Source organism: Pseudophryne corroboree, chromosome 11 (genome assembly GCF_028390025.1).
Source record: "Pseudophryne corroboree isolate aPseCor3 chromosome 11, aPseCor3.hap2, whole genome shotgun sequence".
Lineage (NCBI taxonomy): Eukaryota > Metazoa > Chordata > Amphibia > Anura > Myobatrachidae > Pseudophryne > Pseudophryne corroboree.
This window is the reverse complement of record NC_086454.1, coordinates 29,832,291-29,860,290: the sequence shown is the minus strand read 5'-3', so window position 1 is coordinate 29,860,290 and position 28,000 is coordinate 29,832,291. Positions and strand designations below refer to the sequence as shown.

Below are 28,000 nucleotides of genomic sequence, written 5' to 3'. Positions count from 1 at the left end.
TGGGGAATTCATACTTTATTAGTGCATTGGAATGTCAGCGTTACATCGAACAATGGATTTTACTTTCATGGTTTACTTATTCATTTTGGTGTTTAATGGATCTGCAAACATATAAAAAAATGCACACAAGTTAATGAAAAGTTATTTGCAGAATACATTTTTGCGTCATAAAAAAGTGTTTTATATAAACTGTATAAATGCAATTAAACAACATAACTAAACATAACTAAAGCCAGAACAGCGGTCAGAGTAAGTTAATAGTAAAACGCTGTGATCTGGTGAATACATTTTAAGATTAAAACTGATGATGAATAATAATAATGATAATTATAATGTACAACTGCATAACAATAAAATACTCTTGCAGAATGGAAATAGCGATCTACCATGTGTGATAGTTCTCTTTCTTGGACTGATTCAGGACAGACTTTCTGGCACGTTTTTTGGATGGTTGCTTCATCTTTATCAGTGGTGTAATTGGAGTATTCTCGTTGTCATCTCCTTTGCCTTTGAAGAAGTAGGAGGAGTTCAACACGGACTGGACCATCCTTGACTCCTGGGACCTCTTAGGTGGAATCCATCTTTTCCCCTTGCTTTTTTTTGTAGCTTGTCGGGCTGCCGCAGGTGACGTAGATTCTATTAGAATAACGTCATTGTCGCTGACATTCAAGCAATCACCGACGGCTCTGACCCGAGATGGCAGGGAGAGGTCGAGAGGCTCCTGGGAACAAGCCTCCAACACTTTGACCTTGTTTAGGAAGCTCATCAGCTCTAGGTAACTGAAGACACCATCCGTTTGAGTGGACTTTTCTGCTGAAGCCACGGAGCGGCCGTGGACAACAGTAGAATGATCGCCGCACCTATGTGCGAAACCGGAGGATTGAGAAGACAGCCGCATTGAATCGGAGCGGCCCTGTTCCTGAGCGAGTGGCGGAGAGCATCCACTGCTGCTACTGGAAACCCGAGCTGGCAGAAACAGCTTCTGAGTGATAAACAGGTCTTGGCTGTGGTCGGAAACACTATTCATGTCTTCTGTTCTCCACGGAACACCAAGATTGTCTTCCAACGTCATTCTGGATGAAGCCGTTGGAGAAGAAAATGGAGTACTGCACCTTACCACACCAGCTATGTTGCTTTGCTGGACCTTCAAAGGCTCCTTCTTTCTGTGGGAGGTCACAGTGTCGCGCGTGGCCGCCCCCTTCAGTTTGGGCTTGGTAGTTACATCAGAGCTGCTGCTAACAGAAAATGTATCTGGAGCCGGCCTGTTATTTTCATCTCTCAAGTAATGATCGCCAGAGGACGACACTTCAAAATGCACTTGATGCTTTTTCTTTTTCCTCTTCCTTCCATCGGAGGAGGAATGAGAGGGGTCACGTGCTTCCTGCGCAAGGTTTGCGTTCCCTGATTCCTGCGGCAGACAGTTCTCTGTGAATTCCAATGTAGTTCTCTTCCGATCTCGTTTCTTCTTCTTCTTTAATGAGCCACCTATGTTGGCGGAGTCATGTAACGGGCTAGCGCTCTCTATCTTCACGCTAAGGTTGGAAAAGGTTTCAGTTTCCGGTTCAATTGCTTCACATTTTTGGAGCTTTTTTAATCCCTTCTTCTTATGATTTTTCCGTTTCAAGGAGGAATTTTCCAATTGACACAAAAAGTCCAAGTCATCCTCTTTAAGATGTTCTTCATCCAGCTTTAAGAAAAAGAAAAACACATGGAAAACATCACATTGCAGCATAGACACTGACAAAGCCTCCAAACCATGACCATCATACAGTCTGACTGCCTGGCCAACGCTAGGTCAGTATAAATAGTAACAGCACTGAGGTCTTGGGTTTGATTCCCAGCATGGCCCTGTGTGGAGATTATATGTTCTCTCCATGCTTGTGTGAGTTCCTTCCAGTTACTCTGGTTTCCTCCCACACTCCAAAAACATACTGGGTTCTGACAAAAATTAACCCGAGTGAGTGTGTGTGAGTGTCTATACATATGATAAGGAATATAGGGGGACATGCACTAAGCAGTGATAAAAGTGGAGAAGTGAGCCAGGGGAGAAGTTGCCCATGGCAACCAATCAGCATTGACGTAACATTTCTAATTTGCATACTTTAAAAGTATACAGAGCAGCTGATTGGTTGCCATGGGCAACTTCTCCACTGGCTCACTTCTTCACTTTTATCACTGCTTAGCGCATGTCCCCCATAGAGTGTAAGTACTGCTGGGGCAGGGTCTGATGTGATTAATACACTCTCTGTAATGTGTGTAAGCAGCTACAAGTGATTACAATCTCTGCCAGGTGTCACCTTCCATATATAAGACTGGGAGGGTGTAAGCGGGTCCACGCATTAGCAGTAATACTAAATCACACTGAGTCGCTATGTTTAGGTATACATGGTGAGGACATGACAGCAGACATAAGACAAATACCATTTCCTCATGTGAGGCTGGAGGCTCCGCAGATCCAAGCTGGTGCGTCCTTATGTCCTGGTGTGCTTTTAGCGAATCCATAGAACGTGTCCCCTTTGCCTGCGCACTCTGGAAATAAATGAATTACATAGGGAAACTCATGTAAATTCAAGTTCCATTATTATTACAGGTTGAGCATCCCTTATCCAAAATTCAAAATCCCACATTTTTGGGTCCCCTACTGAGATAATGACATATATATTATCTATTATGTGTATATATAGATATATTATATATAATATAATATATATGTATATGTGTCACTATCTCAGTAGGGGAAACAAAAATGTGTGATTTTGAATTTTGGATAAGGGATACTCAACCTGTATTAGTGTTTATGTATAAGGCGACACAACTGTCCGCAGCTTCGTACGTAGTAAAGGTACAAAACGTGGTAAACAAAGTAACAAAAGTTACATAAGCAAAGTAACATATTTCTGTACATATAAGTGCAGGCATACTGTAGCTGTAGTGTATAGGCTGAGTAACTGGGCGTAGAGGAACTTGGAAGAGGAGGAAACAGGAGGAGAGAGGGCCCAGCTTGCAATACATACAGGGGAGGGGTCCTGGGGTGCAGCCCGGTAATGAGAGGTGCGACCCTGCGGAGACCTTTCAGTAGTACTGCATACATATTTACTTTCATCCCTATCGTGTGTTTTGTTTCAATGTAACTCATTTCCCACCTTCACTTCTCACTACTTTACCTCTCACTACTTTATTTCTCACCTCGTTACCTCTCACTACTTAACCCCGGCTGTTTTCAGCAGTCTCTCTCACTAACCTATCTTCAGTTTTTTCACTATATATTTTTCACTTTAGTGTTGCCCTGGGGTCCCTCAGCTGCTTCGTTTTAGGGTGTCCCGCGCCCTAGATTTCTCCCCCCAAAAAATTTTTAGAGACTTGCCCGGCTAATGAGGTCACCTGGACGCAGTGGGCAAGCCGTTACTTATGGCCATAACTATGGCAAGAACCTCGATCAAAATGCAACATTTTATTGCAATGATTATTATTAATAAATTGGAAATGTTTGTATGCAGTGATATTGGGGAGATACAAGGAGTTAGGGATATATCAGGCTAGGGAGAAGAAGTGGGTTTTCAGGGAAAGCAGAGGATGTTGGGGGAGAGTATGATAGAACGAGGGAAAGCGTACCCTAGATTGGGGCAGCGCAGGAGAAGTCTTGGAGGCGGAAGTGAGAAGGTGGTAAGCAGTGGGGAGGTAAGGCGGCGGTCACTGGCTGACCGAGGAGGCTGTAGAGGAAAATGAGGCTGGCGATGTAGTGGAAGAGCTTTGTACTGTAAGTGAGGGTAAGGAGATTAAACTGGATCCTGCAAGGGACAGGGAGCGATTGGCGGGATTAACAGAGGGGAGTGGTGGGATTGCCTGAGTGGGGTGGCACAGCTGTGCATCGTTCAGAGAACAATTACTGTGATAGATCACGGGTTACCTACAGAGGGACAGTACACAACTAAAGCTGATAGTGCACAATACAGAGCGCACACCCTGCAGCTAGTGCACAATACAGAGCTCACACCCTGCAGCTAGCGCACAATACAGAGCTCACACCGTACAGCTAGTGCACAATACAGAGCTCACACCCTGCTACCAGTGCACAATACAGAGCTCACACCCTGCTCACAGTGCACAATATAGGGCTCACACCCTGCAGCTAGTGTACAATACAGAGCTCACACCCTGCTCACAGTGCACAATACAGAACTCACACCCTGCAGCTAGTGCACAATACAGAGCTCATACCCTGCAACTAGTGCACAATACAGAGCTCACAACCTGGTCACAGTGCACAATACAGAGCTCATACCCTGCAACTAGTAAACAATACAGAGCTCACACCCTGCAGCTAGTGCACAATACAGAGCTCACACCCTGCAGCTAGTGCACAATACAGAGCTCACACCCTGCAGCTAGTGCACAATACAGAGCTCACACCCTGCTCACAGTGCACAATACAGAGCTCACACCCTGTTCACAGTGCACAATACAGAGCTCACACACTGCTCACAGTGCACAATATAGGGCTCACACCCTGCAGCTAGTGTACAATACAGAGCTCACACCCTGCTCACAGTGCACAATACAGAACTCACACGCTGCAGCTAGTGCACAATACAGAGCTCATACCCTGCAACTAGTGCACAATACAGAGCTCACAACCTGTTCACAGTGCACAATACAGAGCTCATACCCTACAACTAGTGCATAATACAGAGCTCACACCCTGCAGCTAAAGCACAATACAGAGCTCACACCCTGCAGCTAGTGTACAATACAGAGCTCACACCCTGCAGCTAGTGCACAATACAGAGCTCACACCCTGCAGCTAGTGCACAATACAGAGCTCACACCCTGCGGCCAATACACAATACAGAGCTCATACCCTGCAGCTAGTGCACAATACAGAGCTCACACCCTGCTCACAGTGCACAATACAGAACTCACACCCTGCAGCTAGTGCACAATACAGAGCTTACACCCTGCAGCTAGTGCACAATACAGAGCTTACGCCCTGCAGCTAGTGCACAATACAGAGCATACACCCTGCAGCTAGTGCACAATACAGAGCTCACACCCTGCAGCTAGTGCACAATACAGAGCTCACACCCTGCAGCTAGTGCACAATACAGAGCTCACGCCCTGCAGCTAGTGCACAATACAGAGCTCATACCCTGTTCACAGTGCACAATACAGAGCTCACACCCTGTTCACAGTGCACAATGCAGAGCTCACACCCTGCTCACAGTGCACAATATAGGGCTCACACCCTGCAGCTAGTGTACAATACAGAGCTCACACCCTGCTCACAGTGCACAATACAGAACTCACACCCTGCAGCTAGTGCACAATACAGCGCTCATACCCTGCAACTAGTGCACAATACAGAGCTCACAACCTGATCACAGTGCACAATACAGAGCTCATACCCTACAACTAGTGCACAATACAGAGCTCACACCCTGCAGCTAGTGTACAATACAGAGCTCACACCCTACAGCTAGTGCACAATACAGAGCTCACACCCTGCAGCTAGTGCACAATACAGAGCTCACACCCTGCAGCTAGTGCACAGTACAGAGCTCACACCCTGCGGCCAATACACAATACAGAGCTCATACCCTGCAGCTAGTGCACAATACAGAGCTCACACCCTGCTCACAGTGCACAATACAGAACTCACACCCTGCAGCTAGTGCACAATACAGAGCTCACACCCTGCAGCTAGTGCACAATACAGAGCTCATACCCTGCAGCTAGTGCACAATATAGAGCTCACAACCTGCAGCTAGTGTACAATACAGAGCTCACACCCTGCTCACAGTGCACAATACAGAACTCACACCCTGCAGCTAGTGCACAATACAGAGCTTACACCCTGCTCACAGTGCACAATACAGAACTCACACCCTGCTCACAGTGCACAATACAGAGCTCACACCCTGCAGCTAGTGTACAATACAGAGCTCACACCCTGCTCACAGTGCACAATACAGAACTCACACCCTGCAGCTAGTGCACAATACAGAGCTTACACCCTGCAGCTAGTGCACAATACAGAGCTTACACCCTGCAGCTAGTGCACAATACAGAGCTCACACCCTGCAGCTAGTGCCCAATACAGAGCTCACACCCTGCTCACAGTGCACAATACAGAGCTCACACCCTGCTCACAGTGCACAATACAGAGCCCACACCCTGCAGCTAGTGCCCAATACAGCACTCACACCCTGCAGCTAGTGCACAATACAGAGCTCACACCCTGCAGCTAGTGCACAATACAGAGCCCACATCCTGCAACTAGTGCACAATACAGAGCTCACACCCTGCAGTTAGTGCACAATACATAGCTCACACCCTGCAGCTAGTGCAGAATACAGAACGCACACCCTGCAGCTAGAGCACAAAACAGAGCTCACACCCTGCTCACACTGCACAATACAGAGCCCACACCCTGCAGCTAGTGCACAATACAGAGCTCACAACCTGCTCACAGTGCACAACACAGAGCCCACAACCTGCAGCTAGTGCAAAATACAGAGCTCACACCCTGCGGCCAGTACACAATACAGAGCTCACACACTGCTCACAGTGCACAATACAGAGCCCACATCCTGCAGCTAGTGCACAATACAGAGCTCACACCCTGCAGCTAGTGCACAATACAGAGCTCACACCCTGCGGCCAGTACACAATAGAGCTCACACCCTGCTCACAGTGCACAATACAGAGCCCACATCCTGCAGCTAGTGCACAATACAGAGCCCACATCCTGCAGCTATTGTCACAACTGAGGGCCTGAGCTGACGGGAGGCAGCCTCAGTTGTAGGGGCTGAGATGTACCGGAACCTGGGAGGTTGTATCAGACCCCTGGACATGTAAGTAACATAAATAATAAATGCCCGAAGGCGTGACCACGACAACTTGGATAAAAGTCAATGATGTTTATTTTGACAACTCCGCAACACAGCAGCAGTAAAAGAAAACGTAAAAGTCAGCAAAGAATAAATACAGTTCCTGGGTACTACAGGATGGCAGGAGCCACAGGGCACTGGTAGTGTGAGATAGTTCTTATGATCTTCTAGATGGAAAGTCCTTACCAGGCCCGACTGTAGCAATGGAGATAACCCAGGATTGTGCCAGCTGGTGTTCCAGGAAAAGCTGGGTTGCTGAAGATAAAACAGCTGCTGTGGATACTGGCTGGAACCAGACTGTTGTTAGTACGGAGTGGATACTGGCTGGAACCAGTTAAATAATAAATGAACTTGGGAGCGATGAAATATGAACTGAAATGTAGAACTTGAGAGCGGAGAAATAATAATACCGGTGGAGAGTGGTAAAGTGTAGAAAGGACACCGGCCCTTTAAGAGAAGCTGTACTCTGCTGGAAGCTGAGCTGGAAGCAGGTAATGCTGTAGCTGGAAACAGATGAATCCACAATGGGTTGGAGAGTCAGGCTACACCGCAGGTGGAATGCTGGTGCGGGTCTCTATGGTGGAAGTCTCGAGACAGGAGCTGGAACCTGGAAGACAACCACAGGAGAGAGACAAACAGGAACTAGGTTTGACAACCAAAGCACTGACGCCTTCCTTGCTCAGGCACAGTGTATTTATACCTGCAGCAAGGAAGGGATTGGCTAGGCAATTATGCAGATTATCAATACTGAGAACAGATTGGTGGAAATGATCAGCTGACAGAATCCAAGATGGCTGCGCCCATGCAGACACTTGGAGGGAAGTTTGGTTTGTAATCCATGTGGTAATGAAAACAGTAATGGCGGCGCCGGCCACCGGAGACAGGAGGCGCCAGGCTGACAGATGCACATCCAACCACGCGGACACAGCGGAGGCCGCGGCTGACGTAATCGCCACTCAGACACTCTGCATGCAGAAGTTCAGGGACGGCGGCGGAGGCCGCGGGAGACGCCATGCCAGGTGTAATATGGCGTTTACTGTGACAGCGTCCCAGAGTGACAGGAGAGGATACAGGAATGTACACATCAGGATAACAGATGGGATCCGGTCCTGGAGCGCTGAGCCAGCCTTAGGAGGCATCTGATGGGTAAGAAATGGCGTCCAGATACCCGGATCGTGACAGCACCCCCCCCTTTAGGAGTGGCCCCAGGACACTTCTTTGGCTTTTGAGGAAACTTGGAATGGAATCTCCGGACCAAGGCAGGAGCATGGACATCAGAAGCATTGGTCCATGAACGTTCCTCAGGACCATAACCCTTCCAGTCAATAAGATATTGTAGTTGACCGTAACGGTGACGTGAGTCCAGGATCTTGGCCACTTCATACTCAACGCCTCGTTGAGTTTGGACTTTCGGAGTTGGAGGAAGTGAGGAATGAAACCGATTCAAGATCAGCGGTTTCAACAGGGAAACATGGAATGTCCTGGGTATTTTTAAGAAGGGAGGCAACTGGAGTCTGTAAGCAACAGGATTGATGACTTGTTCAATCTTGAAAGGACCGATATAGCGAGGTGCAAACTTCATACTGGGAACTCTTAACCTCAAATTCTTCGTGGATAACCATACCCGATCACCCACCTTGAGAGCAGGAACTGCTCGACGCTTCTTATCCGCAAACTTCTTGTACCTGAACGATGCCTTGAGCAGAGCTGATCGTACGCTCTTCCAGATATTGGCAAACTGATGCAAGGTGATATCCACTGCGGGAACAGAAGTTGCTGGAAGCGGTTGGAACTCAGGGACTTTAGGGTGAAATCCAAAGTTAGTGAAGAATGGTGTTGAAGCAGATGAAGAATGATACTGGTTGTTATGACAGAACTCGGCCCAGGGAAGTAATTGAACCCAGTCATCTTGAGAGGAGGACACATAGATGCGGAGGAAGGCCTCCAAGTCCTGATTCACCCTCTCGGTTTGACCATTGGTCTGAGGATGGTAAGCCATGGAAAACTTTAGCTTGACTTGGAGGACTTGACATAAACTTCGCCAGAATTTGGCTGTGAATTGAACTCCTCGATCTGAGATAATTTCTTCAGGAAGACCGTGGAGTCGGAAGATCTCTTGTATGAATACTTGAGCCAACTTGGAAGCTGACGGAAGACCGGTGAGAGGAATGAAGTGTGCCATCTTGGTGAACCGGTCAACTACCACCCAGATGGTATTGAACTTGTTGCACATGGGTAAATCTGTAATAAAATCCATCGACAAATGGGTCCAAGGTCGACGGGGAACAGATAGTGGAACCAGTTGCCCCGCAGGCGACTGGCGGGATACCTTATGTTGAGCACACTTTGGGCAAGATGCAATAAACTCCAAGACGTCCTTTTTCAGAGTTGGCCACCAATAGGACCTAGAGATAAACTCCAGGGTTTTTTGGATACCTGTATGTCCGGCAAAACGGGAAGCATGGGCCCAATGCATGAGCTTCTTCCTTAGCATCGGTTTCACAAAACTTTTCCCTGATGGGGGCGTAGAGTCCATCCCTACCGTGGAGAATGCCAACGGATTTATAATAGGATGCTTGTCTGAAGACTGACTCATTTTCTTGCTCCCATGAGCGGGAAAGGGCATCGGCCTTGCGATTCTGAGAGCCCGGACAGAACTGGAGTTTAAAGTCGAACCTGGAAAAGAAAAGTGCCCATCTGGCCTGACGAGGGTTGAGACATTGTGCGCCTTTCAGATATAAAAGGTTCTTGTGGTCTGTAAGTATGGTGATTGAATGAGAAGCTCCCTCCAACAGATACCTCCACTCTTCTAGAGCGAGCTTGATGGCTAGCAACTCCTGGTCGCCAATGGCATAGTTGCTCTCAGCTGGGGAGAACTTCCGGGAGAAGAAACTGCAAGGGTGTAAATGGCCATCTTTAGCCCTCTGAGATAACACCGCTCCTACTCCAACGGAGGAGGCATCCACCTCTAAGATGAAAGGAGAGTCGATGTCAGGCTGTTTCAGAACAGGCGCAGAGATGAACCTTTGTTTTAAAAGATGAAATGCTTGCATGGCTTCTTCAGACCACTTGGACGGGTTAGCACCCTTCTTAGTGAAAGCAGTAATAGGCGCCACAATGGTGGAAAAGTCTCGTATAAACTTTCGGTAATAGTTGGCGAACCCTAAGAACCTCTGGACCCCTTTGAGGGTTAAGGGTACCGGCCAATTTTGGATTGCTTGTAGTTTCTCAGGATCCATCTCTAGTCCGGAACCGGACACAATGTACCCTAGAAACGGAATGGACTTGACTTCAAAGACGCATTTTTCTAATTTGCAATAGAGATGATTGACACGGAGACGGGACAGAACCTCTTTAACCCAAAAACGATGTTCCTCTAAATCGTTGGCAAAAATGAGGATATCGTCTAGATAGACCACGACATGACGGTATAGAATGTCTCTGAAGATCTCATTGACAAAATGCTGGAAGACAGCTGGAGCATTGCTCAATCCGAAGGGCATGACGAGGTACTCATAATGTCCGTCACGGGTGTTAAAGGCGGTCTTCCACTCGTCACCCTCACGGATCCGGATGAGATTGTATGCACCTCTCAAGTCCAGCTTTGTAAAGATGGTAGCTCCGCTAACTCTGTCAAAGAGCTCAGTAATCAGGGGTAAAGGATAACGGTTCTTGATGGTAATGTCGTTCAAACCTCTGTAGTCGATGCACGGCCGCAGACCACCATCTTTCTTTTTTACAAAAAAGAAGCCTGCGCCGGCTGGAGAAGAAGAAGGTCGAATGAACCCCTTTGCTAGGTTCTCTTTAATATATTCCTCCATAGAATGCGTCTCAGGCAGAGACAACGGATAAGTTCGGCCTCGAGGTGGAACCTTCCCTGGAACGAGATCAATCGGGCAGTCCCATTCTCTATGAGGAGGAAGGATATCAGCAGAAGCTTTACTGAACACATCCGTGAAATCTTGATATGGAGGAGGTGGAACATCAGACGACCTGGGGGAGGAAGAACAGACAGGCAATACTTTAAACAAACATGTCTCAGCACAGGAGGAACCCCATGCCAGGATTTGCGTAGTCGTCCAATCAATTGTAGGATTGTGAAGACGGAGCCATGGAAGGCCCAGGACCACAGGATGTGTGGCTCTTGGAATCACTAAAAAAGAAATAAGTTCGGAATGAAGAACTCCCACTCTCAGACGAACTGGTAGAGTCCTTAAAGAAATAACTGCATCAAAAATTTTGCTGCCATCCACGGCAGTTAAAGAAATGGACGAAGGAAGTCTCTCGGTGGGTAGGGACCACCGTTTAACATAGGCTTCGGTAATAAAGTTCCCAGCTGCTCCGGAATCAAGGAGGGCAATGACGTTCCGATAACATTGAGCAACTTGAAGCGAGACTGGGAGATTACAATCTTGAGGAGATGGAGAGGAGATCATTACTCCTAGCCGGCCCTCTCCTTGGCGAGCTAGGATTTGGAGTTTCCCGGACGTTTGGGACAGGCATTAATGGTGTGAGACGGAGCTGCACAATAGAGACAGAGAGACTCGGAGAGACGTCTTCGGCGCTCAGCAGGAGTTAAACGGGAACGGCCAAGTTGCATGGGCTCATCTTTAGATGGTGACAGTTGACGAGGAGGAGGAGGAGCAGAAGATTTTGGAGCAGATGATCTTCCACGCTCAGTTGCTCTCTCTCTCTGAAACGTAAATCAACTTTCGTGCAGAGTGAGATTAGCTCATCTAACTTAGAAGGTAAGTCTCTGGTAGCTAACTCATCTTTAATACGCTCAGATAAGCCATGCCAGAATGCAGCATACAGGGCCTCGTCGTTCCATGCCAGTTCGGATGCCAGGATCTGGAACTGTATCAGATATTGTCCTACAGTACGTGACCCCTGGCGTAAACGGAGAATCTCGGATGAAGCTGAGGTTACCCGGCCTGGCTCGTCGAAGATGCGCCTGAATGTTGACACGAAGGCAGTGTAGGAAGATAGCAGGGTGTCGGACCTCTCCCATAACGGTGATGCCCAATCAAGGGCTGAGCCACTGAGAAGAGAAATAATGTAGGCAATTTTTGTACGGTCACTGGGAAAATTGCCAGGTTGTAGCTCAAACTGAATCTCACACTGGTTGAGAAATCCCCTGCAGAATCTTGGAGATCCGTCAAATTTTGCTGGCGTTGGAAGATGAAGACGTGGAGCAGAAATGGGTAAGGTGGGTGGGGTTATAGCTGGAGTCACTGTGGTTGACGCACCAGACGCGCCTGATCCACGGAGAGTTGTCTGAATCCCATCCAGCCGAGTAGAGAGATCCTGGAGACAGCGGATGATGTGGCCCTGTGCAGCCTCCTGATGTTCTAGTCGGGCTGCCAGTTCTTGCATCGGCCTGGCCGCTTGATCCTGGTCTCCGGCTGGATTCATTAGGTCAGTGCTTACTGTCACAACTGAGGGCCTGAGCTGACGGGAGGCAGCCTCAGTTGTAGGGGCTGAGATGTACCGGAACCTGGGAGGTTGTATCAGACCCCTGGACATGTAAGTAACATGAATAATAACTGCCCGAAGGCGTGACCACGACAACTTGGATAAAAGTCAATGATGTTTATTATGACAACTCCGCAACACAGCAGCAATAAAAGAAAACGTAAAAGTCAGCAAAGAATAAATACAGTTCCTGGGTACTACAGGATGGCAGGAGCCACAGGGCACTGGTAGTGTGAGATAGTTCTTATGATCTTCTAGATGGAAAGTCCTTACCAGGCCCGACTGTAGCAATGGAGATAACCCAGGATTGTGCCAGCTGGTGTTCCAGGAAAAGCTGGGTTGCTGAAGATAAAACAGCTGCTGTGGATACTGGCTGGAACCAGACTGTTGTTAGTACGGAGTGGATACTGGCTGGAACCAGTTAAATAATAAATGAACTTGGGAGCGATGAAATATGAACTGAAATGTAGAACTTGAGAGCGGAGAAATAATAATACCGGTGGAGAGTGGTAAAGTGTAGAAAGGACACCGGCCCTTTAAGAGAAGCTGTACTCTGCTGGAAGCTGAGCTGGAAGCAGGTAATGCTGTAGCTGGAAACAGATGAATCCACAATGGGTTGGAGAGTCAGGCTACACCGCAGGTGGAATGCTGGTGCGGGTCTCTATGGTGGAAGTCTCGAGACAGGAGCTGGAACCTGGAAGACAACCACAGGAGAGAGACAAACAGGAACTAGGTTTGACAACCAAAGCACTGACGCCTTCCTTGCTCAGGCACAGTGTATTTATACCTGCAGCAAGGAAGGGATTGGCTAGGCAATTATGCAGATTATCAATACTGAGAACAGATTGGTGGAAATGATCAGCTGACAGAATCCAAGATGGCTGCGCCCATGCAGACACTTGGAGGGAAGTTTGGTTTGTAATCCATGTGGTAATGAAAACAGTAATGGCGGCGCCGGCCACCGGAGACAGGAGGCGCCAGGCTGACAGATGCACATCCAACCACGCGGACACAGCGGAGGCCGCGGCTGACGTAATCGCCACTCAGACACTCTGCATGCAGAAGTTCAGGGACGGCGGCGGAGGCCGCGGGAGACGCCATGCCAGGTGTAATATGGCGTTTACTGTGACAGCGTCCCAGAGTGACAGGAGAGGATACAGGAATGTACACATCAGGATAACAGATGGGATCCGGTCCTGGAGCGCTGAGCCAGCCTTAGGAGGCATCTGATGGGTAAGAAATGGCGTCCAGATACCCGGATCGTGACAGCTAGTGCACAATACAGAGCTCACACCCTGCAGCTAGTGTACAATACAGAGCGCACACCCTGCAGCTAGTGCACAAACAGAGCTCACACCCAGCAGCTAGTGCACAATACAGAGCTCACACCCTGCGGCCAGTACACAATACAGAGCTGACACCCTGCTCACAGTGCACAATACAGAGCCCACATCCTGCAGCTAGTGCACAATACAGAGCCATAGTTGCTGACATTTGTAATCTCCTCTTCGGGCAACTCCTGAAGAAGCAGGTGAGCTGTGATGAGGGCAGGGTTGAGCTAATTGCATCATTAGGCCCCACCCACCGAGAAAAGCTTGCAATTGGACAAAATTTGCATAGAGGCAGAGCCAAAATGACGCGATTAGCATTTACTAGCGTCATTAGTCTTCGCCCCCTCCACCGGGTCCGCGATGTCGCCTATTATTCTCCCCATTCTGCCCACTTTACTAGGAAGTGGGCAGAATGCAGGAGGGGTGTCCACTCTTACGGGACTGCACGGGACAACCGGAGAAACCGGGAGAGTAGGTAAGTATGTACAGATCTCATACCCTGCAGCTAGTGCACAATACAGAGCTCACACCCTGCAGCTAGTGCACAATACAGAGCTCACACCCTGCAGCTAGTGCACAATACAGAGCTCACACCCTGCAGCTAGTGTACAATACAGAGCTCACACCCTGCAGCTAGTGCAAAATACAGAGCTCATACCCTGCAGCTAGTGCACAAAACAGAGCTCATACCCTGCAGCTAGTGCACAAACAGCTCACACCCTGCAGCTAGTGCAAGATACAGAGCATACACCCAGCAGCTAGTGCACAAAACAGAGCTCACACCCTGCAACTAGTGCACAAAACAGAGCTCACACCCTGCAGCTAGTGCACAAACAGAGCTCACAGCCTGCAGCTAGTGCATAACACAGAGCGCACACCCTGCAGCTAGTGAACAAAACAGAGCTCACACCCTGCAGCTAGTGCACAGACAGAGCTCACACCCTGCAGCTAGTGCACAATACAGAGCTCACACCCTGCAGCTAGTGCACAATACAGAGCTCACACCCTTCAGCTAGTGCACAATACAGAGCTCACACCCTGTAGCTAGTGCACAATACAGAGCTCAAACCCTGCAGCTACTGCACAAAACAGAGCTCATACCCTGCAGCTAGTGCACAATACAGAGCTCACACCCTGCAGCTAGTGCACAATACAGAGCTCACACCCTGCGGCCAGTACACAATAGAGCTCACACCCCGCTCATAGTGCACAATACAGAGCTCACACCCTGCAGCTAGTGCACAATACAGAGCTCACACCCTGCAGCTAGTGCACAAAACAGAGCTCATACCCTGCAGCTAGTGCACAAACAGAGCTCACACCCTGCAGCTAGTGCACAATACAGAGCATACACCCAGCAGCTAGTGCACAAAACAGTGCTTACACCCTGCAGCTAGTGCACAAAACAGAGCTCACACCCTGCAGCTAGTGCACAAACAGAGCTCACACCCTGCAGCTAGTGCACAATACAGAGCGCACACCCTGCAGCTAGTGGACAAAACAGAGCTCACACCCTGCAGCTAGTGCACAAACAGAGCTCACACCCTGCAGCTAGTGCACAAAACAGAGCTCACACCCTGCAGCTAATGCAAAAATACAGAGCTCACACCCTGCAGCTAGTGCACAATACAGAGCTCACACCCTGCAGCTAGTGAACAATACAGAGCTCATACCCTGCAGCTAGTGCACAAAACAGAGCTCATACCCTGCAGCTAGTGCACAATACAGAGCTCACGCCCTGCAGCTAGTGCACAATACAGAGCTCACACCCTGCAGCTAGTGCACAAAACAGAGCTCACACCCTGCTCACAGTGCACAATACAGAGCTCACACCCTGCAGCTAGTGAACAATACAGAGCTCATACCCTGCAGCTAGTGCACAAAACAGAGCTCATACCCTGCAGCTAGTGCACAATACAGAGCTCACGCCATGCAGCTAGTGCACAATACAGAGCTCACACCCTGCAGCTAGTGCACAAAACAGAGCTCACACCCTGCTCACAGTGCACAATACAGAGCTCACACCCTGCAGCTAGTGCACAATACAGAGATTACAACCTGCTCACAGTGCACAATACAGAGATCACACCCTGCAGCTAGTGCACAATACAGAGCCCATACCCTGCAGCTAGTGCACAATACAGAGCTCACATTCTGATCACAGTGCACAATACAGAGCTCACACCCTGCTCACAGTGCACAATACAGAGCTCACAACCTGCTCACAGTGCACAATACAGAGCTCACACCCTGCAGCTAGTGCACAATACAGAGCACACACCCTGCGGCCAGTACACAATACAGAGCTTACACCCTGCTCACAATGCACAATACAGAGCTCACACCCTGCTCACAGTGCACAATACAGAGCCCACACCCTGCAGCTAGTGCACAATACAGAGCTCACACCCTGCTCACAGTGCACAATACAGAGCTCACACCCTGCTCACAGTGCACAATACAGAGATCACACCCTGCAGCTAGTGCACAATACAGAGCCATAGTTGCTGACATCTGTAATCTCCTCTTCGGGCAACTCCTGAAGAAGCAGGTGGGCTGTGATGAGGGCAGGGTCGAGCTAATTGCATCATTAGGCCCCACCCACCGAGAAAAGCCTGCAATCGGACAATATTTGCATAGGCGCGGAGCCAAAATGACGCAATTAGCATATACTCACGTCATTAGTCTTCGCCCCCTCCACCGGGTCTGCGATGCCGCCTATTATTCTCCCCATTCTGCCCACTTTACTAGGAAGTGGGCAGAATGCGGGAGGGGTGCCCACTCTTACGGGGCTGCGCGGGACAACCCGAGAAACCGGTATAGTAGGTAAGTATGTACAGAGCTCATACCCTGCAGCTAGTGCACACACCCTGCAGCTAGTGAATAATACAGAGCTCACACCCTGCAGCTAGTGCACAATACAGAGTTAATACCCTGCAGCTAGTGCACAATACAGAGCTCATACCCTGCAGCTAGTGCACAGAGCTCACACCCTGCAGCTAGTGCACAATACAGAGCGCACACCCTGCAGCTAGTGCACAAAACAGAGCTCACACCCTGCAGCTAGTGCACAGAGCTCACACCCTGCGGCTAGTGCACAATACAGAGCTCACACCCTGCAGCTAGTGCACAATACAGAGCTCACACCCTGCAGCTAGTGCACAATACAGAGCTCACACCCTGCAGCTAGTGCACAATGCAGAGCTCACACCCTGCAGCTAGTGCACAAAACAGAGCTCATACCCTGCAGCTAGTGCACAATACAGAGCTTACACAGTGCAGCTAGTGCATAATACAGAGCTCACACCCTGCTCACAGTGCACAATACAGAGCTCACAACCTGCTCAGTGCACAATACAGAGATCACACCCTGCAGCTAGTGCACAATACAGAGCTTACACCCTGCAGCTAGTGCACAATACAGAGCTCACACCCTGCGGCCAGTACACAATACAGAGCTCACACCCTGCTCACAGTGCACAATACAGAGCTCACACCCTGCTCACAGTGCACAATACAGAGCCCACACCCTGCAGCTAGTGCACAAAACAGAGCTCACACCCTGCTCACAGTGCACAATACAGAGCTCACACCCTGCTCACAGTGCACAATACAGAGATCACACCCTGCAGCTAGTGCACAATAGAGCCATAGTTGCTGACATCTGTAATCTCCTCTTCGGGCAACTCCTGAAGAAGCAGGTGGGCTGTGATGAGGGCAGGGTCGAGCTAATTGCATCATTAGGCCCCACCCACCGAGTAAAGCCTGCGATCGGACAATATTTGCATAAGGGCGGTGCCAAAATGACGCGATTAGCATATACTCACGTCATTAGTCTTCGCCCCCTCCACCGGGTCCGCGATGTCGCCTATTATTCTCCCCATTCTGCCCACTTTACTAGGAAGTGGGCAGAATGCAGGAGGGGTGCCCACTCTTACGGGGCTGCGTGGGACAACCCGAGAAACCGGGAGAGTAGGTAAGTATGTACAAAGCTCATACCGTGCAGCTAGTGCACACACCCTGCAGCTAGTGCACAATACAGAGCTCACACCCTGCAGCTAGTGCACAATACAGAGCTCATACCCTGCAGCTAGTGCACAATACAGAGCTCATACCCTGCAGCTAGTGCACAGAGCTCACACCCTGCAGCTAGTGCACAATACAGAGTGCACACCCTGCAGCTAGTGCACAAAGCAGAGCTCACACCCTGCAGCTAGTGCACAAACAGAGCTCACACCCTGCAGCTAGTGCACAATAGAGCTCACACCCTGCAGCTAGTGCACAATACAGAGCTCATACCCTGCAGCTAGTGCACAAAACAGAGCTCATACCCTGCAGCTAGAGCACAAACAGAGCTCACACCCTGCAGCTAGTGCACAATACATTGCATACACCCAGCAGCTAGTGCACAAAACAGTGCTCACACCCTGCAGCTAGTGCACAAAACAGAGCTCACACCCTGCAGCTAGTGCACAAACAGAGCTCACACCCTGCAGCTAGTGCACAATACAGAGCGCACACCCTGCAGCTAGTGGACAAAACAGAGCTCACACCCAGCAGCTAGTGCACAAACAGAGCTCACACCCTGCAGCTAGTGCACAAAACAGAGCTCACACACTGCAGCTAATGCAAAAATACAGAGCTCACTCCCTGCAGCTAGTGCACAATACAGAGCTCACACCCTGCAGCTAGTGAACAATACAGAGCTCATACCCTGCAGCTAGTGCACAAAACAGAGCTCATACCCTGCAGCTAGTGCACAATACAGAGCTCACGCCCTGCAGCTAGTGCACAATACAGAGCTCACGCCCTGCAGCTAGTGCACAATACAGAGCTCACACCCTGCAGCTAGTGCACAAAACAGAGCTCACACCCTGCTCACAGTGCACAAAACAGAGCTCACACCCTGCAGCTAGTGCACAATACAGAGTTTACAACCTGCTCACAGTGCACAATACAGAGATCACACCCTGCAGCTAGTGCACAATACAGAGCCCACACCCTGCAGCTAGTGCACAATACAGAGCTCACACCCTGATCAGAGTGCACAATACAGAGCTCACACCCTGCTCACAGTGCACAATACAGAGCTCACAACCTGCTCACAGTGCACAATACAGAGCTCACACCCTGCAGCTAGTGCACAATACAGAGCACACACCCTGCAGCTAGTCCACAATACAGAGCTCACACCCTGCAGCTAGTGCAGAAAATAGAGCTCACACCCTGCAGCTAGTGCACAAAGAGCTCACACCCTGCAGCTAGTGCACAATACAGAGCTCACACCCTGCAGCTAGTCCACAATACAGAGCTCACACCCTGCAGCTAGTGCACAATACAGAGCTCACACCCTGCAGCTAGTGTACAATACAGAGCTCACACCCTGCAGCTAATGCACAATACAGAGATCACACCCTGCTCACAGCGCACAATACAGAGCTCACACCCTGCTCATACTGCACAATACAGAGCCCACACCCTGCTCACATTGCACAAGACAGAGGCCACACCCTGCTCACATTGCACAATACAGAGCCCCCACCCTGCTCACACTGGACAATACAGAGCTCACACCATGCTCACGGGGCACAATACAGAGCTCACACCCTGCTCACACTGCACAATACAGAGCCCACTCCCTGCTCACATTGCACAATATAGAGCCCACACCCTGCTCACACTGCACAATACAGAGCTCACACCCTGCTCACATTGCACAATACAGAGCCCACACCCTGTTCATACTGCACAATACAGAGCCCACACCCTGCTCACATTGCACAATACAGAGCCCACACCCTGCTCACACTGCACAATACAGAGCCCACACCCTGCTCACGTTGCACAATACAGAGCCCACACCCTGCTCACACTGCACAATACAGAGCCCACACCCTGCTCACATTGCACAATACAGAGCCCACACCCTGCTAACAGTGCACAATACAGAGCCCACACCCTGCTCACGGGGCACAATACAGAGTCCACATCCTGCTCACATTGCACAATACAGAGCCCACACCCTGCTCACATTGCACAATACAGAGCCCACACCCTGCTAACATTGCACAATACAGAGCCCACACCCTGCTCACATTGCACAATACAGAACTCCCACTCTGCTCACGGGGCACAATACAGGACCCACGCCCTACTTACAGGGCACATGTTGTCACCCTGCATCCCACATTATAACCCTGCACTATACAGCTGAACGCCATGCTGTCATCCTGCAATATAATACTACACCCGACATTGTCAACCTGCATTATACCGCTGCAGCCCACATTGTCACCCTATACTACACTTCTGCACAGCACATGGTAACTAGGGAAGCCAATCCCGGGCATCGGGATTGAAAAATGGCCAATCCCGGCATTCCCAGGATTGGCTTTTAACTGTGTGGCCGCCCCCTCGCCCCACCCCGCCCACATTACTAACCATATACCGAGGGCGGGCGGGTGGGGATCTCTTGCTGCACTCCCTCAGTGCATGGCTGACGGTGCAACGTGACCTCACGCTGCACCAGGGGAGTCGGAAGGAGGAAGCCGGGCAGTGTCTGTGCGTCCTGTGGAAGTTCAACACTGATCCCTCAATTCCCGAGATTGGACCTTCCAATCCCGGAATTGAATCTTGGACGTTTTTGGCCCTAAATCCCAGGATCCCACCGATCCCGATCCCGGGATTGGCCACCATAATGGTAACTCTACATTATACTGCTGCACTCAAAATTGTCACTCTACATAGTGCTCCGTCCCACTATGTCACCCTACGTTATACTACTATAACTCTAGTTGCCACCCATCCTCATACCACTGCACCTCATGTTGGCCCTCATTCTGAGTTGCACACGCTAAGCCGCCGCCTACTGGGAGTGAATATTAGCTGTGCAGAATTGCGAACGAAAGATTCGCATAATTGCGAATAGAAATTTCTTTGCAGTTTCTGAGTAGCTCGGGACTTACTCCTACACTGCGATCAGTTCAGTCAGTTTCATTCCTGGTTTGACGTCACAAACACACCCAGCGTTCGCCAAGACACTCCCCGTTTCTCCAGCCACTCTCGCGTTTTTCCCAGAAACGGCAGCGTTTTTTCGCACACGCCCATAAAACGGCCAGTTTCCGCCCAGAAACACCCACTTCCTGTCAATCATACAACGATCACCAGAACGATGAAAAATCCTCGTTATGCCGTGAGTAAAATACCAAACTTTTATGTAAAATAACTAAGCGCATGCGCTCTGCGAACCTTGCGCATGCGCAGTAAGCGACTAATCGCAATATAGCGAAACTCGGCAACGAGCGAACAACTCGGAATGAGGGCCGTTCTCACCCTGCATTATACACATACACACTGTCACCCTGCATTATACTGCTGCACACTGTCACCCTGCATTATACACATCCACACTGTCACCCTGCATTATACTGCTGTACACTGTCACCCTGAATTATACACACCCACACTGTCACCCTGCATTATACTGCTGTACACTGTCACCCTGCTGCACACTGTCACCCTGCATTATATTGCTGTACACTGTCACCCTGTATTATACTGCTGTACACTGTCACCCTGTATTATACTGCTGTACCCTGTCACCCTGCATTATACTGCTGCACACTGTCACCCTGCATTATACACATCCACACTGTCACCCTGCATTATACTGCTGCACACTGTCACCCTGCATTATACACATCCACACTGTCACCCTGCATTATACTGCTGCACATTGTCACCCTGCATTATACTGCTGTACACTGTCACCCTGCATTATACTGCTGTACACTGTCACCCTGCATTATACTACTCCACACTGTCACCCTGCATTATACTGCTGTACACTGTCACCCTGCATTATACTGCTGTACACTGTCACCCTGCATTATACGGCTGCACACTGTCACCCTGCATTATATTGCTGTACACTGTCACCCTGTATTATACTGCTGTACACTGTCACCCTGTATTATACTGCTGTACCCTGTCACCCTGCATTATACACAACCACACTGTCACCCTGCATTATACTGCTGCACACTGTCACCCTGCATTATTCACACCCACACTGTCACCCTGCATTATACTGCTGCACACTGTCACCCTGCATTATACACACCCCACACTGTCACCTGCATTATACTACTGTACACTGTCACCCTGCATTATACACACCCACACTGTCACCCTGCATTATACTGCTGTACACTGTCACCCTGCATTATACTGCTGTACAATGTCACCCTGCATTATACTGCTGTACACTGTCACCCTGCATTATACTACTGTACACTGTCACCCTGCATTATACACACCCACACTGTCACCCTGCATTATACTGCTGCACACTGTCACGCTGCATTATACTGCTGTACACTGTCACCCTGTATTATACTGCTGTACACTGTCACCCTGTATTATACTGCTGTACACTGTCACCCTGCATTATACACACCCCACGTTGTCACCCTGCATTATTCTGCTGCACATTGTCACCCTGCATTATACACATCCACACTGTCACCCTGCATTATACTGCTGTACACTGTCACCCTGCATTATACTGCTTTACACTGTCACCCTGCATTATACTGCTGCACACTGTCACCCTGCATTATACACAACCACACTGTCACCCTGCATTATACTACTGTACACTGTCACCCTGCATTATACACACCCACACTGTCACACTGCATTATACTGCTGCACACTGTCACCCTGCATTATACTGCTGTACACTGTCACCCTGTATTATACTGCTGCACACTGTCACCCTGCATTATACACACCCACACTGTCACCCTGCATTATACTACTGTACACTGTCACCCTGCATTATACACGCCCACACTGTCACCTTGCATTATACTGCTGCACACTGTCACCCTGTATCATATTGCTGCACACTGTCACCCTGTATTATATTGCTGCACAGTCACCCTGTATTATATTGCTGCACACTGTTACCCTGCATTATACTGCTGTACACTGTCACCCTGCATTATACTGCTGCACACTGTCATCCTGCATTATACACACACCCACACTGTCACCCTGCATTATACTACTGTACACTGTCACCCTGCATTATACACACCCCACACTGTCACCCTGCATTATACTGCTGCACACTGTCATCCTGCATTATACTGCTGTACACTGTCACCCTGCATTATACACACCCACACTGTCACCCTGCATTATACTACTGTACACTGTCACCCTGCATTATATTGCTGTACACTGTCACCCTGCATTATACTGCTGCACACTGTCACCCTGCATTATACACATTCACACTGTCACCCTGCATTATACTACTGTACACTGTCACCCTGCATTATACTGCTGCACACTGTCACCCTGCATTATACTGCTGTACACTGTCACCCTGCATTATACTGCTGTACGCTGTCACCCTGCATTATGCACACCCACACTGTCACCCTGCATTATACTGCTGTACACTGTCACCCTGCATTATACTGCTGTACACTGTCACCCTGCATTATACTGCTGTACGCTGTCACCCTGCATTATGCACACCCACACTGTCACCCTGCATTATACTGCTGTACACTGTCACCCTGCATTATACTGCTGTACACTGTCACCCTGCATTATACACAACCGCACTGTCACTCTGCACTGTACTGCTGCACACTGTCACCCTGCATTATACTGCTGCACACTGTCACCCTGCATTATACACAAACGCACTGTCACCCTGCACTGTACTGCTGCACACTGTCACCCTGCATTATACTGACCCCTGTGACACGCGCTGTGTAATCTGCGCCTTGGCGCGCAATTGCCCCGCGGGCGGTTGTTACAAACTGAGGTGACGTCACGGGGGTAGGCAGCGCGGGGTATCGGTCTCCGCACCTCCAGCGTTCCAGCTCCTCACAACGGGACTCACCCGGGGCGGGGCGTGTCTTCCGGAGACCCTGGGGTGTCAGAGGGAGGGCTGGGCGGGGCTGGGGTATGTGTGTGTAAGAGGGGCGAGGTGGCTTGGGCAGGGCTGGGGTATGTGTGAGAGGGGGGGAGGTGGCTGGGGTATGTGTGTGGGGGGAGGTTACTGGGGCAGGGGTATATGTGTGAGAGAGGGGAGATGGCTGGGGCAGGGAAGGGGTATATGTGTGAGGGAGGGAGGTGGCTGGGGCAGGGCAGGGGTATATGTGAGGGGGGAGGTGGCTGGGGCAGGGGTATATATGTGAGAGGGGGTAGGTGGCTGGGGCAGGGAAGGGGTATATGTGTGAGGGGGGGAGGTGGCTGGGGCAGGGCAGGGGTATATGTGTGAGAGAGGGGAGGTGGCTGGGGCAGGGGTATATGTGTGAGGGGGGGGGTGCTTCCTTGTGTGTATATAACAGTCACATGTAATGCAGACATATATTATACAGTACAATGTGATTACCTGCGGTAGATTGGTTTGCTATGTCTGATGTAGTATAGGGCAGTAGAAGGTTCCTGTGTATAAGGAGCTGGCTCAGAAATCATGGTGCAGCAGGGGTCAGGCCCAGGTCACAGCTTATACAGTGTTACATGTTGTATCACTTGTTACATTGTGTGTCAGTGTTACCCAGCAGCCGGCACTATAGCTGCAGCCCATATACCAGCAATATACTGCAATCACAGGGACCCCAGGCAAGATGTTATAGTGTCACTGCAGCTACTAAGGAGTCAGGAGAAAGTAAAATGTGAATTTGAAAAGGACCCCAGCCCACTGATTGAGGGGACACTTGGAAGACTGGCATTTCAAGCCACAAATCACAAACAAGCTATTGCAACCCATGTCGCTCTCTCTCTCTCACCCTCAGTCTCTCTCTCACCCTCAGTCTCTCTCACTCTCTCTCTCTCACACACACTCTCTCACCCTCAGTCTCTCTCACCCCCAGTCTCTCTCTCTCTCTCTCACCCTCAGTCCCTCTCTCTCTCTTTCACACACTCTCTCACCCTCAGTCTCTCTCACCCCCAGTCTCTTTCACCCTCAGTCTCTCTCACCCTCAGTCTCTTTCACCCTCAGTCCCTCTCTCTCTCTCTCTCTCTCTCTCTCTCTCTCTCTCTGTCTCACCCTCAGTGTCTCTCTCTCTCTCACCCTCAGTCTCTCTCTCTCTCTCTCTCTCTCTCTCTCTCTCTCTCTCTCCCATTTATCAAACAATATTTGCAGCTATTTGTTTTTGGGGTTAGCTGCAAATATTACTGTAACAAATCTCCCAACATCTGGAGGCTTGAATCCAACACTCTATGCGCGGCGCCAAAAAGGGCATGGCCTGCTGAAAGGTGGCGTGGCTTCACGTGAATGACGCGATGGCGAGCCACGCCTCCCATTTCCATCACAGTAGGGGCACAGCCAGCGCTCTGTGAGCTGCTGGCATGCCCCAAGTCCCTCTGGCTCACTGGAATAGATGCTGTGCGCACAGGCACAGCGACTATTCACCGCTGCTCTGACCTGAGCAGAGCAGCGAGTGATACGGAGCCTCACAACTACACCCCCCCCCCCCCCTCATATATACACACAGCAGGACACTGCAGCCCGCGGTAGGGACAGCGGGACAAACCCCCAAAAAAGGGACTGTCCCGCGAAAGTCGGGACAGTTGGGAAGGTATGCTGTAAGTATGCACTGTAGGAGGGACCGCAGCAGGTATCTCCCTCCATTCCTACTGGCAGCAACATCCCCATAGGTTTCTGTGGGAGATGCGATGCTGCCAGATTTATCTCTCTCTTTCTCCTTCCCTGACACCTCCAGTCTCTCTTTTTCTCTCTCCCTGACACCCTGAGTATATTTTTCTCTCTCCCTGACACTCTCAATCTCTCTCTCTCTCTCTCTCTTTCTCCCTGACCCCCTCAGTCTCTCTTTCTCTTTCCCTGAGGGTATGGGTCGTTGGGCCGACACACATTAGGTCGACATGCATTGGGTCGACCACTAAAGGTCGACATGCACTAGGTCGACATGGTCATTAGGTCGACATGTGCAAGGTCGACCGGTCAAAAGGTCGGCATGGGTTTTTTGACTGTTTTTGGTGTCGTTTTCTTGGTAGAGTGACGGGGAACCCCAATTAGTGCACCTCGTCCCCTCGCATGACTCGCTTCGCTCGCCATGCTTCAGGCAAGGTGCCTCTCTGCGTTCGGAACAGATTACCGTTCCCATTAGTAGTCCACGTGGATCGTAAAGTATGAAAAAGGTAAAAAAATGAAGAAGAAAAAAATTGAAAAATTCATGTCGACCTTTTGACCTGTCGGCCTTGCACATATTGACCTAACAAACCTGTTGACCTAGTGCATGTCGACCTTTAGTGGTCGACACGAGTCATGTCGACCTAACGACCACAACCCCTCCCTGACACCCTCAGTCTCTCTTTCTCCCTGACACCCTCAATCTCTCTCCTTCTCTTTCCCTGACACTCTCAGTCTCTCTTTCTCCCTGACACTCTCAGTCTCTCTCCTTGACACCTTCAGTCTCTCTCTCTCTCTCTCTCTCTCCCTGACAGCCTGAGTCTCTCTTTCTCCCTGACACCCTCTCTCTCTCTCTCTCTCTCCCTGACAATTTGTCTCTCTCTCTCCAACACCTTCAGTCTCTCTCTCTCCCTGACAGCCTTAGTCTCTCTTTCTCCCTGACACCCTCAATCTCTCTCTCTCTCTCTCTCTCTCTCTCTCTCTATCCCTGACAGCCTGAGTCTCTCTTTCTCCCTGACATCCTCAATCTGTCTCTCTCTCTCTCTCTCTCGCTCTCCCTGACACTTTGTCTCTCTTTCTCTCTCCAACACCTTCAATCTCTCTTTCTCCCTGACATGCTCAATCTGTCTCTCTTTAGCTCTCTCTCCGACACTCTCAGTCTCTCTTTCTCTTTACCTAACACCCTCTCTCTCTCTCTCGCTCTCTCCCTGACAGCCCCAGTCTCTCTTTCTCCCTGACACCCCCAATCTGTCTCTCTTTCTCTCTCCCTGACACCCTTAGTCTTTCTCTCTCACTGACACCCTCAGTCTCTCTTTCTCTCTCCCTAACACCCTCAGCCTCTCTCTCTCTCTCTCTCTTCCTGACACCCTCAGTCTCTCTTTCGCTCTCTCTCTCCCTGACACCTATATATACAGTATATATACTCTGGGCTACCATCAGGGGGGAGACTACTGGCTGGACTGGAGTGACAGGTTTATTGGACTGGACTAAGGGGGGGGGGGGCTGCCTATTTTGTCAGTCCTGGGCACCACAATTTCTGATGGCAGCCCTGGTACTGGACCAATGTATCAATGATCCTCTGCTGGAGTCCATCCAGGCGATGTGCTAAGTGTAGGTGCGGGAAGACTGCCCATGTGCAGTCCTGCCGGGGAGGGTTTCCCAACAAAGGAGCACGACCATTCCTGACGTGGGGGAACGTCCAGTACAGGGCTAGTCCGCCCCCCATGTCAGGCCCTCCCCCTCCCCCCCCCTTCCCGGCTCAAGTACAAATGCATCGCACAGCTGCGGCATTTTTGTACACACAGCCACTGCAGCCTGCCCCCCACACGGTCCGGGCACGCCTGCGTTGCCCGGACCACGTCCCCAAAACGGCGTCCGAACACTGTAGGCCTGCCCCCTCCTGCCCGGCGAACATGGCAGAGGCGATCGCTGGGCTGAGATGCCGATAGCATCTCTGGCATGCATATGGGCGCTGAGGCGCATGCGCATTTCAGACCTGATCGCCCGCTGTTCGAAAACGCACATCAGCGGTCAGGTCAGAATTAGCCCCCATGTCATCCCTGTGCTGCTAGCTCTTACACAAATGAAGTGACTGGTTCTGAGTCAGTGTAAAGTGACTTCTTCTGCTTTTTTTAAATGTGAAAGCCTGATTTACTACCTAATGCAAATGCCAGCTTCCGGGCATCGTCAGGGGGGGAGCCACGTCTGTCTATGTGCTGTATGGTAAAAATCGCATTAGCATCCGTGAGGAGAGATCCATCCTACTCAGCATCAGGCGCTAAATAAGCATAACTCATAATCTATAGGGAATAGTTATAGAAAAATATAGCATTTAACAACAACCTGTGGGTGACTACAATATATAGGCAAGTGAAAATTACAAAGAATACTCCCCTGGTTTGCTTCTGTAGAGTTGCTGGATTGTTTGTGATGTGTCACCACTAGGTGGTGCTAACGAGCATTATACACAAATCATTGCTTATAAGTAGCATGGGGTCTGTACCTCAAAGGGGAAATCAATTCAGCAAAATGGCTGCAACAGCTCTTCGTGGCAATGTTTCTAATGCACAATAGTGGCAATGTGCACAGAGGCAGGCACTTTACATCTGCTATGCCGTGGATCTAGA

General features: G+C 49.9%; 1 protein-coding gene across 1 annotated transcript; it reads right to left on the bottom strand.

Annotated features, from left to right (window-relative positions):
* Window positions 1–7: 7 nt before the first annotated feature.
* Window positions 8–23,628, bottom strand: LOC134969871 (uncharacterized). Its single transcript, XM_063946066.1, has 3 exons — window positions 23,470–23,628; window positions 2,422–2,529; window positions 8–1,687 (listed from the first exon to the last, which is right to left on the bottom strand). The coding sequence occupies exons 2-3, from the start codon at window positions 2,500–2,502 to the stop codon at window positions 383–385; spliced, it is 1,386 nt and encodes a 461-aa protein (XP_063802136.1). The 5' UTR covers window positions 2,503–2,529; window positions 23,470–23,628; the 3' UTR covers window positions 8–382.
* Window positions 23,629–28,000: the final 4,372 nt, after the last annotated feature.

What these genes read in the sequence shown, in the direction of transcription:
- LOC134969871 (XM_063946066.1), bottom strand. Translation starts at nt 2,502, where the DNA reads ATGGATTCGCTAAAAGCACACCAGGACATAAGGACGCACCAGCTTGGA. An exon ending in CAGCCTCACATGAGGAAATG is followed by an intron (nt 1,688 to 2,421) that starts GTATTTGTCTTA and finishes TTTTTCTTAAAG; the next exon opens with CTGGATGAAGAACATCTTAA.